This window comes from Balaenoptera ricei, chromosome 8 (assembly GCF_028023285.1).
Source record: "Balaenoptera ricei isolate mBalRic1 chromosome 8, mBalRic1.hap2, whole genome shotgun sequence".
Taxonomy (NCBI): Eukaryota; Metazoa; Chordata; class Mammalia; order Artiodactyla; family Balaenopteridae; genus Balaenoptera; species Balaenoptera ricei.
In genome coordinates, this window is record NC_082646.1 from 18,983,142 (window position 1) to 18,999,509 (window position 16,368).

General features: G+C 34.5%; 1 protein-coding gene across 1 annotated transcript in view; it reads left to right on the plus strand.

The window, feature by feature from the left end:
• CUL5 (cullin 5) overlaps window positions 1-16,368 on the plus strand; it is a 101,245-nt gene that overhangs the window by 55,695 nt on the left and 29,182 nt on the right. The window contains exons 8-10 of the mRNA XM_059930381.1: window positions 13,649-13,742; window positions 15,139-15,269; window positions 15,523-15,630. Coding sequence (XP_059786364.1) covers window positions 13,649-13,742; window positions 15,139-15,269; window positions 15,523-15,630 — 333 coding nt within the window. The remainder of the gene's footprint in view (window positions 1-13,648; window positions 13,743-15,138; window positions 15,270-15,522; window positions 15,631-16,368) is intronic.

Consider the following 16,368-nt stretch of genomic DNA (forward strand, 5'->3'; position numbering starts at 1 on the left):
GACAAAGACACTACAAGAAAAGAAAATTAGAGGCTAATATCTTTCATGAATACAAATGCAAAAATCCTCAACAAAATATTAGCAAATCGCATACAACAATATGTAAAAAGGATCATACACCATGATCAAATTGGATTTATTTCAGGGTCACAAGGATGATTCAGCATATGCAAATCAGTGTAATACACCACATTAAAGAAAGGAAAGATAAAAATCACGGTATATCTCAGTAGATGCAGAAAAAGCATTTGAAAAAATTCAACATCTGTTCATAGTAAAAACTCTTATCAAAGTGGGGATAGAGGGAACATAACAAAGGCCACTTACAGCAAACCCACAGTCAGCATAGTACTCCATGGTGAAAAGCTGAAAGGTTACCCACTAAATTCAGGAACAAGATAAGGATGCCCATTGTAGCTGCTTCTATTTAACCTAGTATTGGAAGTCCTAGCCACAGCAGTAAGACAAGAAAAAGAAAAGGTATCCAAATTTAAAGGGAAGAGGTAAAATTGTCACTATTTGCAGATGGCATGATACTCTGTAACAGAGAACCGTAATGTCTTCGCCCCAAAACTATTAGAACTAAGAAATGAATTCAGCAGAGTTGCAGAATACAAGATTAATGTACTTCTATTTCTGTTCAGTTTCTATACACTAATAATAAAATATCAGAGAATGTAGAAACCAATCTCATTTAAAATTACATCAAAAAATGTAAATACCTAGGAATAAACTTAACCAAGGAGATTAAAGACATATACTCTGAAAACTATAAACCATTGTTGAAGGAAATTGAAGATGATTCAAAGAAGTGGAATGATATCCCATGCTTGCTTGGATTGGAAGAATTAATATTTTGAAAATGGCCATACTACCCAAAGCAATCTACAGATTTATTGCAATCCCTATTCAAAATACCCGTGACATTTTTCACAGAACTAGAACAAATAATCCTAAAATTTATATGGAACCACAAAAGGCCCTGAATTGCCCAAGCAATCCGACACTCTCTTCAACAAGTGGTGTCTGGGGAAACTATATAGCCATGTGTAAAACAGTGAGATTAGAACATTCCCTCACACATACACAAAAATAAGTTCAAAGTAATTTAAAAACATAAATGTAAGACCTGAAACCATAAAGCTCCTAGAAGAGAATATATTCAGGACCCTTTGTCATAAATCGTAGCAATATTTTCTTGGATGAGTCTCTCAAGGCAAAAGAAATGAAACCAAAAATAAACAAATGGGGCCTAATTAAACTTAAAAGCTTTTGCACAGCAAAGGAAACCATCAAGAAAACGAAAACAATCTGGGAGAAAATATTTGCAAATGATGCAGCCGACAGGGATTAACAAGGATTTATTAATATCCAAAATGTAGGAACAGCTCATAAAACTCAATATCAGAAAAAAAAACCCAATCAAAAAATGGGCAGAAGACCTGAATAGACATTTCTCCAAAGAAGACATAGAGATGGCTAAAAGGCATATGAAAATATGTTCAACATTGCTAATTATTAGAGAAATGCAAATCAAAATTACACTGATGAACCACCTCACACCTGTCAGAATGGCTATAATCAAAAAGTTCACAAATAACAACTGTTGGAGAGGATGTGGAGAAAAGGGTACTCTTGTACACTGTTGTTGGGAATGCAAGTTAGTGCAGCCGCAATGGAGAACAGTATGGAGGTTCCTTAAAAAACTGAAAATAGAGTTACTATACTATCCAGCAATCCCACTCCTGGTTATACATCTGGAAAAGACGAAAACTCTTCATTCGAAAGGGTACATGCACCCCGATGTTCATAGCAGTGCTATTTGCAATAGCCAAGACATGGAAGCCACCCACGTACCCATCAACAGATGATTGGATTAAGATGTGGGGTGTATGTGTTCTCACACACACAAGCACACACACATGGAATATTACTCAACCATAAAAAAAGAATGAAATATTGCCATTTGCAGCAACATGGATGGACCTAGAGATGAAATGAATCAGAGAAAGACATGCACAGTATGGTATCACTTACATGTGGAATCTAAATGATACAAATATATAAAACAGAAACAGTCACAGATATAGGAAGCAAACTTGTGGTTACCAAAGGGGTAAGGGAAGAGGGGAGAGATAAATTAGGGGTATGGGATTAACAGATACAAACTACTGTATATAAAATAGATAAGCAACAAGGATATACTGTATAGTGCAGGGAATTATACCTATTACCTTATAATAACTATAATGGAGTATAGTCTGCAAAAATACTGAATCACTATGCTGTATACCTAACTAACTGTACACCTATCTGAAAGTAATACAATGTTTTAAATCAACTATGAATTGATTTTAATAAAAATACATAAATTAAAAAAAATAGTGTGATATTGACACATGAATAGATAGTGGACTAGTGGAATGGAATAGAAAGTGCAGAATTATATATGACAAAGGTTGGATGTCAAATCAGTGGCAGTAAAGATGGTGATGGGACGACTCAGCAGATACTTGGAAAAAGATCTTTTGATCTGTATTTTACACCATTCAGAAAAATAAACCCCAAATAGATCAGGGATCTAAGTGTTAAAAATGGAATCATACAAGTACTAGAAGAATTCCTCTTTAACTTTGGCGTAGAGAGAGGTTTTTTATTATGACTCAAAGTTCAGAGTCAGTAAAAGAAAAGACTGACAAATATGACTATACACTAAAAAAATTGCAATCTTAGAAGTTCTCATCATAAGAAAATAAAATTTTTAACTATGTATGTAATTGTGTATGTATGTTAACTGGACTTAATTGTGGTGACTTAATTCACAATGTATACAATTATCTATTATGTTGCACACCTTAAACTAATGTTATATGGCAATTATACCTCAATAAAAATAAAATAATTTTAAAAATTAAAAAAAATGTAATTGCAAAAAGCACAGTCAGCAAAGTTAAAAATCAGCTCACAACGTGGGAAAAAGAATTTGAAATATATGTCACAGACAAAAGCCTAATATCCCTACTATATAAAGTTCTACTATATAAAGAACTTTTAAAAATTGAGGAACAAAAAATGATAAATATCTGGTAGAAAAAAGTTGGAAAAAAGATACAGATATATACTTAATACTGGCCATCAAACATGAAAAATGTTCAGATTTTTAGAGAAGAATTCTCTAAAAATGTGGAGGGAAATTGACGATCACTATTAGGTACAATCACACTAATAGTTGTTGCAGACAAGCTCCACTAATAGATACTAAAATCAGTGGCCAAAGGTTTGAGGTAGAATTGACAGTTTCAGAGTATCTTCCTCAAGATATTTGGTAAGGGAAAAATAGTTACTGTGATGGAGAAACCAAAAAAACACTTATCTTAATCAAGTGATCAAGGTTAATATAACCAGTAATAGGACGTATTGATATTATGTACCCCTTGATATGATACACTAAGAAGAGTACAAAATCATTTCTGTTGTATTCTTGTCAAAAATTAATACTCTTATTCTAATGAGAAAATTTTAGACAATCCCTATTTTGGGGGCAGTCTACAAAATAACTGGCTACTATTCTTTAAAAGTGTCAAGATCCTACCTAAGGAGGCAAAAGACCTGTACACAGAAAACTGTAGGATACTGATGAAAGAAACCAAAATGACACAAACAGATGGCGAGATACACCAAGTTCTTGGATTGGAAGAATTAATATTGTGAAAATGACTATACTACCCAAAGCAATCTACAGATTCAGTGCAATCCCTATCAAATTACCAATGGCATTTTTTACAGAAGTAGAACAAAAAATTTTACAATTTGTGTGGAAACACAAAAGACCCCGAATAGCCAAAGCAATCTTGAGAAAGAAAAACGGAGCTGGAGGAATCAGGCTCCATGACCTCAGACTATACTACAAAGCTACAGTAATCAAGACAGTATGTTACTGGCACAAAAACAGAAATATAGATCCATGGAGCAGGATATAAAGCCCAGATACAAACCCACACACCTATGGTCACCTAATCTATGACAAAGGAGGCAAAAATATATAATACAATGGAGAAAAGACAGCCTCTTCAGTAAGTGGTGCTGGGAAAACTGGACATGTAAAGGAATGAAATTAGAACATTCCCTAACACCACACACAAAAATAAACTCAAAATGGATTAAAGACCTAAATGTAAAGCCAGACACTATAAAACTCTTAAAGGAAAACATAGAACACTCTGACATAAATCGCAGTGAGATCTTTTTTGACCCACCTCCTAGAGTAATGGAAATAAAAACAAAAATAAACAAATGGGACCTAATTAAAAGCTTTTGCACAACAAAGGAAACCATAAACAAGACAAAGAGACAACCTTCAGAATGGGAGAAAATATTTGCAAACAAAGCAACTGACAAAGGATTAATCTCCAAAATATACAAGCAGCTCATGCAGCTCAATATCAAAAAAACGACCTAATCAAAAAATGGGCGGAAGACCTAAATAGAAATTTCTCCAAAAAACATACAGATGGCATGTGGAAAGGTGCTCAACATCACGAATTAGTAGAGAAATGCAAATCAAAGCTAGGATGAGGTATCACCTCATACAGGTCAGAATGGCCATCATCAAAAAATCTACAAACAAATGCTGGAGAGCATGTGGAGAAAAGGGACCCCTCATTGCACTGTTGGTAGGAATGTAAATTGATACAGCCATGTAAATGGAAAACAGTATGGGGGTTCCTTAAAAAACTAAAAATAGAATTATCATATGACCCAGCAATCCCACTACTGGGCATATACCCAGGGAAAACCATAATTCAAAAAGACACATGCACCCCTGTGTTCTCAGCAGCACTATTTACAATAGCCAAGACATTGAAGCAACCTAAATGTCCATCAACAGAGGAACAGGTAAAGAAGATGTGGTACGTGTATACAATGGACTATTACTCAGCCATAAAAAGGAATGAAATTGGGTCATTTGTAGAGACGTGAATGGACCTAGAGACTGTCGTACAGAGTGAACTAAGTCAGAAAAACAAATATCGTATATTAACGCACATATGTGGAATCTAGAAAAATGGTATAGATGAAATCGATTTGCAAAGCAGAAATAGAGACACAGAGGTAGAGAACTGATGCATGGATACCAAGAGGGAAAGAGGAGGATGGGAGGAACTGGGAGATTGGGATTGACATATACACTATTGATACTGTGTATAAAATAGATAACTAATGAGAACATATTGTATAGCACAGGGAACTCTACTTAATGCACTGTGGTGACCTAAATGGGAAGGAAATCCAAAAAAAGAGGGAATATATGTATATGTATAGCTGATTCATTTTGCTGTATAGTAGAAACTAACAGAACATTGTAAAGCAACTATATGCCAATACAAATTAATGCGTCAAGATCATAACACACACACATGGACCAAGAAATTGTCACAGATTGGAGGAGACTAGGAAAACTAACAACAAAATGTAATCTGGGTTTGTAGATAGCATCCTGGAATAGGAAAAACTGGTGAATTTCTAATAAGGTCTGTAGTTAATTAATATCATACGAATATTATTTTCATGGTTTTGATAGTTGTGCTGTAGTTACGTAAAAAGTTACCATTATGGGAAATAGGGTGATGGATGTATAGGAACTCTATTTTTACAACTTTTTGTAAGGCTAAAATCAAAATAAAATGTAAAAAAATAAAGAATATTGTGAAGAATGCCTTTATTATTTGGGAAGCATCAATGGAGATGATCATGTGGCATTTTCCTCCGTTGAACTAATTCAGGAAATCACATTAACAGAGTTCCTAACATAATAGCATTCTTTCATTTTAGGATAGAACAGAAAGTCTCCCTGCCTTTTTTTTTTTTTGGCCACACTGTGCAGCATGTGGGATCCTAGTTCCCCAACCAGGGATTGAACCTGTGCCCCCTCCAATGGAAGTGTGGAGTCTTAACAACTGGACCTCCAGGGAAGTCCCAAAGTCCCATTTTTAATGGATAAAAATTTATACCCCAAAGGGATTTTGACATATACTATATAGCCAATAAAAGTTACTCTCAAGATGTTTCTGTTTTTTATACGTAAAATGTTTAAATGTTTGGTTTAGCATGTAATCACAATATTTTTAGGATCCTTTTATCGATTTATCCTAATTCAACTTTCATGTGAATTTGCTTGTCATCAGTACAGCAGATTCTAATAGAGATGAATCGAAGAAAAGTGAGTTATGCTGTGAGTTGTTTAGATAGGCTAATATATTGATATTTTGAACTGAAATCTCTAGGCCAGAGATTTTCAATGAAGATAGTATCTACCTCCAGCGAGTGTTATAGAAATTTGTGGAGGCTTTTTTTTTTTTTTTGGTTGTCACAATGATTGATTTTTAGTGAATGTAGTCCAGGAATGCTACATGTCTCACAGTGCTCAGACTGTCCCACATAAATAAGAATTAGCCCATATCCCAAAAATAATATTCAGTGGTCCCACTGGCCACTCATGTAAATGAAAATCTTGTTTACACTTAGTTATCTGAGTCTAGAATTTAATTTCATTTTACTTTTAAACCAAAACATTTTTGCATGATATTAGTAATACACTTCATTTTCTAGGTATATTATTGTGTAAATTGAGCAATGAAAATATATTTTTTGTTTGGAATCTTAAATTTTTTTCACTTTTGGAAATTTATATCATCTATAGTGATACTGCTCATGGTATCTGAGTCACCAATGAACCTGTGTTAAATTGAAGTCAGGATCATGAATGCTGCCAGTTTGTCCCTCCAGTTTGTGACCTGAGAGGAGTCTTGTCCCACCGGTTTTAATTAGCCTAGCTCTAATTGGCCTAGCTTGGGTTGAGTGCCCAAACTTGGATCAAATGCTTTGTGTGTGTGTCTTTGTACACATGTGCAAGCATGCTTGAGTTGTCAATGTGTTTGTAGTAGGTATGATATAGTAATACTTGACTCATCCAGAAGATAACCCTTTTAGCAACTTTAGCTACTTGCAGTTCAGTGGAGAACTTAAAAAGTAAGTTAGGGGCTTCCCTGGTGGTGCACTGGTTGAGAGTCTGCCTGCCAATGCAGGGGACACGGGTTCGAGCCCTGGTCTGGGAGGATCCCACATGCTGCGGAGCAACTGGGCCCGTGAGCCACAATTACTGAGCCTGCGTGTCTGGAGCCTGTGCTCCACAACAAGAGAGGCCGCGATAATGAGAGGCCTGCGCACCGCGATGAAGAGTGGTCCCCACTTGCCACAACTAGAGAAAACCCTCGCACAGAAACGAAGACCCAACACAGCCATAAATAAATTAAATAAATAAATAAATAATTTTTAAAAAAAAAGTAAGTTAGGCCAAGAGTTCTGAGCAGCTGCATTACATTAGATGTCTGACAGGCCCAGTGTTCAACTTCTACTTATAGGAGAACAACTTAGCCCCACCCAGATCCAGCTTAGCCCCAACACAATTCTGATGAGCTTGGTTATCACTGGATGGGCCTCTAGCAGATGAGCACTGTATTTTATTAAAACCGGGTAAGAGCCTTCAGAGCTGTGCTGCTTGAAGAGGCATTATTGACAGAAAAGTGACACATAACCGTAAGAAAAGAACGAGAAAAAATATAAAACAAAATTACTTAAAATTTTTTTTCTGTGGCTATTAGTATTTTAGGTGATAGTCCTGTATAGCTTGGTTTTACCTGAAGGCAGTCATTTATTATTTATTATGCACCTAAACTATGTCAGGCCTTGTGCTAGTGGGGATAAGAAGATAGAACGGGTTCCTATCTTCAAAGTAACACTAGAATAAAATGGATTGTTTATACAGTGGAATAATGGAATAGAGAGTGAAATGGTGATGGCAAGTCTTCATTTCTTCTCATTGACCAGAGCTCTGATAGGGAAGCAGTGTATTACACTGGTTAGGGACATACATGTTGGAAGAAGATGAGGATTTGAATTCCATTGTCATTTTACCAGCTGTGTGCCCTTTGGCAAGTTCTTCAACCTTTGTAATCCTTGTTTTCCTAACTGTAAAGTGGGGTAATACCCACTCACTTGTGTTTGATGAACTACTATATCAAAACATTTAAATGCTGTGCCTGGCATGGTAGTTTTTACTGTTAGGGCTGTGGTTTACAGAAGTTGCTTACTGATTCTCAGATAGACACTATTTTACTACCTGTGCAAAATATTGATAAAAAATGGAATTAGCAACAAGGTCAAAAGTCATAAGTTGTTAACATTAAAGTAAGTAAAGTACTTGTTAACCTTGAGTATTTAAGTATATTAAGGGTGGTATTTAAAAAGTCAAGGTGAGTCTAACTGACTCCATTGGTCTATGTAGAGTTACTTGTGTAACTAGTTGAGAAATGAAGCAAGAAGCACTGGTTATAAAGGTTTAAAAAAACCTTTTAAAAAAAAAAAACAAAAGTTAATTTTGAGAATAGCCTACCACACATGGAATGAATGAATCCTTGAATACATACACATATCCTTGTATGGTTAAAGACCTGATAATGATAAAGTAGAATCTTAAGGTGGAGTAATCTAGGATGATTTTTAATTCAACTCCTCTATTTTATAGCTAAGGGAAAAGCAAGTTATTACTTATAGGGAATTACATAACTAACAAAAATCAGATCTGTTCCTATTGTTTTTATTAAACTTCAGTGAAGTAGCATTAATTGTGCAAATTGAATACCACTAAAAAAAGACTCTAGTACATCAGTTAGCCTGCGTTATCCCACCTTTCTCATCTTCACAGAGCTATGCATTCATTCATTCAACAAATACTGAGTGCCTGCTGTGTTTTATGGCAGGCATCATCCTTGAAGAGTTTTGCTATAAAGGAAGGTAAAACATCAAGCACATTGATAGTTAAAGTGTTTCACCTTGCAGACCTCTGGGGAGATTGCTATGGATTTAGAAGTTGTGCTCATCTCAGGCAAAATACAGGAGTTGATGACATATGGCAAAAAGTTTTTTTCTTCACGGAAGCTAGCAAAAGGAGACAGAAAGGGAATACAAGGTGAGAGAGATGGTTTATCACTATCCTTTCCATTCAAGATGTATTTTTCAAATAACAAATATATATACTCAGGGTTGACTCTGTATGTAGAACTTTGGTAAATGATGGGGAGAAAAATACAAAAGAGGAATAACATGGTCCCTGCCCTCAAGGAACTGACCCTCTTGTTAAGACAAGACTCTTTGGAGATAAGGAGAGAACTCTATCAAGCAACCTCCCTTTCTTCTTTTTGCCTACATAAAATAGTTTTCTAAAGGATTTTCAGTACACAGGGAATACCATGATTCTTCTCTTTATTTTTTAAAAAAATATTTGTTATGAAACTTTTCAAATATTTTCAGAAGTAGAGAAAATAGTGTAATGAACCCCACCCTCCAAACCTAGCCAGCAGATTCAACAATGATCATCATTTTGTCATACTTGCTTGGTTGATCCTTTTTTTCTTTTCTTTCCTTTTTTCCCTTTCCTCCTCTCCTATCCTTTCTTTTCCTTCCCTTCCCTTTCCTTCTCTTCTTTCTTTATTTTTTTTAAATTAAAAAAAATTTTTTTTTATTTGGCCGAGCTGTGCAGCTTGCAGGGTCTTAGTTCCCTGATTAGGGATTGAACCCAGGCCCTGGCAGTGAAAATGCCAAGTCCTAACCACTGGACTGCCAGGGAATTCCATCTCTTCTTTCTTTTCTCTCTTTCTTTCTTTCCTCTAGCATTTAAAGATGTTATGATGTACATTTTTACTCTAAACACTTCTATATTATAACATTATTTTTACTGCCTGTATATATTTCATCATATGTATGTACTATAATATACCTAACTACTTCTCTAATGATGGGAATTTTCATTATTATTTGTTATTATTATGGTTTTTTTAATAAATAGTACTTCTTGGAATGTATTTACATGCTTATATCTTTATATCTTATATCCTGATATATTTTTAACATCTTTATGCACACATCTTTCTTACATGTGGCATTCTCTTGGAATGGAATTTCCTGGAAATGAGATTGCTGAAGCAAAGGGTATGCACCTTTTACAGATTGCTATATAACACCAAACTGATTTTCAGAAATGTTGTTGTAATTCTGATTCCTATTAACAATATGCCTGTTTATCTTTGCTGATCTGGGTTTTTTCAGTCTGTTAATTTTGCCAATTTCCCAGTATCATAGATTTTAAAAGATTTTTTAATGTGCATTTAAAAATTACTAGGGGACTTCCCTGGCAGTCCAGTGGTTAAGACTGCGCTTCCAATGCAAGGGCGTGGGTTCGATTGCTGGTTGGGGAACTAAGATCCCACATGCTGCATGGCGCAGCCCAAAAAAAGAAAAATTGCTAATGAGGCTGGGCATCTTTATTTATTTTTATTTTTTTATTTTTTTAGGATTGACATTAATAGTTTAATTCAAGGGAATATCCATCTGCTAGTTCCTATCATTAAGAACATTGGATTTTCCACTACTTTATTCTTATTATGGACCATTTGTATTTCTTGTTTTGTGAGTTGAGGCTACTCTTTCATTATTTTACTTCTTTATTCAAAAAACCATAGTATCTTGATTTCCTATCTCTGATTTTCAAGGCCCTTCATAATTTGGCCATAACTTACTTTTCTAACTTAATACTGTCCAGTAAGAGTCATTCTACCCAATAAGGAATATTTCCTTATTCATCTACCTCATTCTATTCGTTTTTTTCTTGGATTCATTCTTTTAAGTAATGTTTTACTTTTCTTCTTTTCTGCCTATTCAAATCCTTCAGAATTCTTAAAGCCCATCTTGTGAGTCTCCCCAAATACTCTAGCCTTCATCCATTTCCTGTTATTTGAATTCCCACTGTACCAATTGTTTCTACAACTTGATTTAGTAGCAGATTATAGGCTACTTTGTTGTGTTATTTATCAAGCACTGAATGTGTTGAGTGCATGAATATATAGCTGGATGGAACACAGTCTGTGTCCTTGTGAAGTTTATTTATAGTGTCGTAATAATGTGTTTATTTCCATCTCTTTGCTTTATTGGTGAAATTGAACTTTTCATATACCTCTGTTATGTATGAAGTATGCACACATTTTAGATACACTATAGTTAAATATCCCCAACTGGATTGTAACAGCATTGAGTGTATAAACCATGTTTTATCTTCTCTATTCCTTACAACACTTAACTCATTTCTGAGCACATAGCCATTACTAAGTATATACTTGCTCTCTTAATGTAGTATCAAAAGTTGTAGGCTTGGAGTCACATACCTGGCCTCATATTACAGCTCAAGACCTTATGAACTAATTGTGTAACATTTGTAAGTTACTTAGCCTCTCTAAGCTTGTTTCCTCATATGTTAAATATCTGCTTCATAAGGTTTTCATGAGTTAAATGACATATGGGTTAATCAGATAATGTATGTAAAGCATTTAGCACAATGCTTCGTACAGAGTAGGTGCTCATTAAAAGGTATTTGTTATTATAATAACTTGTTTAACCTTTCAAGCTAGAAAGTGCTTCAGTAACCTTTATATCCCTAACTCCTTTCATCTAAGCAGTTACCAAATTCTGCTCAGTTTACTTCAACTATCTTGTCAATTTAGCCTTTCGTTTATGTTATGTTATTTTTTTGGTTGCACCACATGGCTTGCAGGATCTTGGTTCTCTGACCAGGCATTGAACCGAGACCCATGGCAGTGAGAGCCCGAGTCCTAACCACTGGACATCTAGCCTCCCTAGTCTCTCCTTTAAATCCTCATTGTAACCCACAATAAGAAATACATTTTTTATTGTGACTTAGTATATGCTTTGTTTATTTGCTCATAGCTGAAACAATGTTACGAAATAATATTCATTGTTTTTATATGTGATGCACTCTGATTTTTTTTTTGTTCTGTTCTATATTAAAAAAAAAAAAAAGCTGGTCACAGCCATTAAAACATTTCACAACAGTTTGAAACACAAGACACACGATTTTTGGAGTCTGCAAAATTTGGACTACTCCTGAACTAGATTATGTTCAAGTGTAAATTTTCAGTGAAACAGAAAACAGAGATTATTTTAGAAAACAGAAAATAGAGCTTATTTTAGAAAACAGAGCTTAATCTGATTGCGCTTTCTCTTTTTTCTTCATTAGTTGTATATAGTTAGATTTACCTATTCTCTGTCAAAGGTGGGAGTGTTCCATTGTGCATATTCCAGAGCTGGTATAGAATGAGATTACTCAGTAATTGGGGCAGAGCTTCCCACCTTGGCAGAAATTTCTCAACCACTTCATATGTATGGTGTTTTTCTTAGGGCAGAAATTGACGTACATGGACTTTAAAGTCATTAGTGTAATTCTCAAAGAGGGAGGGACCTGAAAAAAACCCTTTTATTATGGAAAATTTTTTAACATTTTAATAAGTGGAAACAGTGATATAATGAATCTCCATTACCTAAATTTAACTTCAGTAATTTAACAACATTATGTCAATTCCAAGAGGAATTTTTAGCAAAGAACTTTTAAGGCACACACAATTCCCTTCCTTAATACAGACAGATGATCTGTTTTTCAGAAGAGAGATATCAGCCTTAGTGTACCTTGTGTTAGTAATCACAACCTGTTCATTTTGATACCTGCAAGGAGAGTAAATATATGACACGAAGGAGCAGTGATGGAATGGAGCCAGCCAGAACATTAGACCCTGACCATCTTACTTGGAATCTTTCAACAGCCATGTTTGCCATTCTCCCTACCACCACTCAGTACCACCTACCTTGCTGACGTTAGACTGTCCTTTTAAAAATGACTTGGTGGGGGAATAGAAGCTCATTACATTTATCTTCTGTTTAAAACCTTCCCTACCTATAGAGTAAAATCCCAAACCATAGATTTTCATTCATAATCTGGCTCCAGTCTACCTTTCTAGCTTTCTCTCCCACTGTCTCTTCATATTCAGCTTCTTTTTCTTAGAATACCCAATCCATTTTAAGATTTGTACTTACTTTTCAAGATCCAATTTAGATTTCATCTTGTGGATGAGACCTTTTTAACTACCCAGAAAAAAATAGTAGTTCCTTGGTTTGTTTCTGTTTGTGTGTGTGTGTGTTTTGCCACTTAACTGAGTTGTATTTATTAAAGTTTGCTTCCCTCCCCACCCTCAATAAGACAGTGATCTTCTCCAAAGCAGAGGTTATAGCTTATTCTTCTCTGTATCCTAACACTTCTTTGGTGCTCACAGCAATGAAACCTACTATGTGTTGAGTGGATGTTCATACTTCTAGCATTTTAGAATCTAATTCCAACACAGGTTCTCTCCAGATAAGAGTTCATTGAAGTTTAGTTTTTCAGTTTGTTTTGTACATTAAAAAGTTTTTTTTCCTCCCCTTGTTGGGGACTTTCATTAAAATTTCTAAAGAGAACCTAAGTTCTATAGGCTTTTCCTTAGGGGGAAGTATGCTTTGGTAAACTAAAATAAGAGTATCTATCTTCAACAATCCTCTAGTAAAGGTAAGTAAAATCTACTTTCAGTATTCTTAGTTTTTTGCTGTTGTTGAACATTGTGGTTTTATGGAACTATGAAGCAAAATGGAGTGGAATAGATTTGTGCCTTATTTGTGCTTATAATAGCCTTGACCAATTTTTGATGTATTTCAGCTCATGGAATGCTGTGTAAATGCCCTGGTGACATCCTTTAAAGAGACTATCTTAGCAGAGTGCCAAGGCATGATCAAGCGAAATGAAACTGAAAGTAGGTAAAACATCACATAAAGTTCTCATACTCTTTTAAGAGGATATCTTTGAAGCACATCACTTTTAATAAATTGCTGTTAGATCATTCTTTTATACATAGGTATTTTTGTTATGGCAAACTGCGTAAAGAAAATAATAAAAATATTTAGCATATTTAGAAACACTGTAAAGAAAATCTTCTTTATAAACTTATGTTTTAAGCATTTCTCCCCCTTAGGTATCAGTATGTTTGTGTGTGCTCACATGCGAATTTCAATTTGTTCTCAAAAGTAGGATGCTGCTTTTAAAGGCTAATTTAAATGGTAAACATATGGTAAAGGATAGAACTAGGTATTTTGACTTTTGTGTGGAACCTTGTGGCAAATATTTTTTAAAAGTAATAAAACACTCTATGTTGGTAGTCTTCATCCCTCTCCCCCCAAATATCTTGTAATTTAAGATTTCTGAAGTGTATTTTTTATTACTTAAATGTTATTTTTTTATTACTTAAATATGATTAAGTTCTGTTTTGGGAGGTAGCAAGTACATTAATACCAAAAAGAATACAGTAAAAATTACCCATATCCTTACTACTCAGAGACAACCACTTTTAACATTTTGATGTATTACTCTCTAGATTTCATTGCATAAAATTGCAAGGTCCTATTTAATCTCTAGTTGTCTTTCAAGTATGTATTTCAGCTCACTTAAGTCTATACACTCTTCAGAAGCATTTTGGAGTAAAAGCAAGTTTCTCATTTGGCATAAACGAAATATTTGAATTTCTGTATGCCAAGCTAAGTAGAGTTATGTCTGATCCAAGGTGGACTCCCTTCAAAAGGATTTATCTAGTGGTAACCATTCTGTGAGGTAAGATTATTGTGAAGGTCAATTAAATGGGATAATAGGAGAAAGTGCTTTTTGTAAACTGAAAAATTCTTTATGAATACAGTTTTATATTACCTTGTTACTCTGGACAATCTGAGGACATTATTTTACCCCTTAGTGATGTGACTGTGTATTGTGTATTTAATATTGCATCTACTTTACGAAATGTAACTACTTTTCTGTGTAAACTTTTGTATTTCTTAGAATAAATATATTCTATTGCATTGAAGGTCAAATGACTCACCTTTTAAGAGGAGTTGGGTTTTGCAGTGTGTGATCACTTTAATTAGAGTTTCTTTTAAAAATAATATTTGTCAGACTGAGATTGTAGATCAGGAAGTTATAGTACTTACTATAACAACTCCTAAACTAATTGCACCCACAGAATACTAGTAAAGCTATCAACTTCCAGCTAATATTTCCCCACACTCTTATTATCATAGGCATTCTAGATCCATGATACAAATCAAAGAGAAAGTCTGTTCTGATGGATGAAATGATTACATGGGTGTGTTCTGTCATTTCAGAATTACATTTGATGTTTTCATTAATGGACAAAGTTCCTAATGGGATAGAGCCAATGTTGAAAGACTTGGAGGAACATATCATCAGTGCAGGCCTGGCAGATATGGTAGCAGCTGCTGAAACTATTACTACTGTAAGTTCTCCTCAATGACAATGATAGATATATATCAAAGTTATTTTGTAAATGCAGGATAGGGTATTTAAAATTGGGTATTTTAAATTGATGGCAAGACAGTAATGTTGGAACACCTTTCTTAATAAAAAAATATTTCAGAAAAGTTCCCAAATTTTAAAGCTATAGTGTGTTATAAAAATTATGTTTATATTTTCTCATTTTTTGTATTTTTTTTTTAAACTCAACTTAATATAAAACACTTTATTTTTAGGACTCTGAGAAATATGTTGAACAGTTACTTACACTGTTTAATAGATTTAGTAGACTTGTCAAAGAAGCTTTTCAAGATGATCCACGATTTCTTACTGCAAGAGACAAGGTATATATTCCTGTATGTTAACACTGTTGTCATAATTTAATTTTAATAAGAAACTTGCATCATTATGCTATTAAATTACAAACTAAAAAACCTAGCAACTCTGATTTTTCATCAGTGGAGGGCAACCATATTATATTTGGTTTCTTCTATGCTTTTGTAAGCATTGGGTATGCTTGTGAACCAGAATTTAGCTAGAAAGTTGCTCTCTTAATTTTTCAAGAATGTTTTCCTGTTTTTGAATATTATTGATTATTGAATTCTTATTCATCCTTCCTTTAAGACTCAGCTCAAAGTATACTTCTCCTGGAATTTCCTTGATACTCTGCCTCCCCCCACATCCTATCCCAAGCAGAGTTGATTTCTCTGTCCTGTTTCCTTTCATAGGGCTCTTGTGAGAGTTATATCACATTTATCCTTGCTTTCCATACCTTCTTTCCCATCATTATAGTCTAGGATAATGATAATGAAACAGTATTATCCTTAGAGTCGTTATCTTTTTATTTTTTATTTTAATTTTTAAAAAATAAATTTATTTATTTATTTTATTATTTATTTATTTATTTAATTTTGGCTGCATTGGGTCTTCATTGCTGCTCGTGGGCTTTCTCTAGTTGCGGTGAGCGGGGGCTACTCTTCGTTGTGGTGCGCCGGCTTCTCCTTGAGGTGGCTTCTCTTGTTGCGGAGCATGGGCTCTAGGCGTGTGGGCTTCAGTAGTTGTGGCGTGAGGGCTCAGTAGTT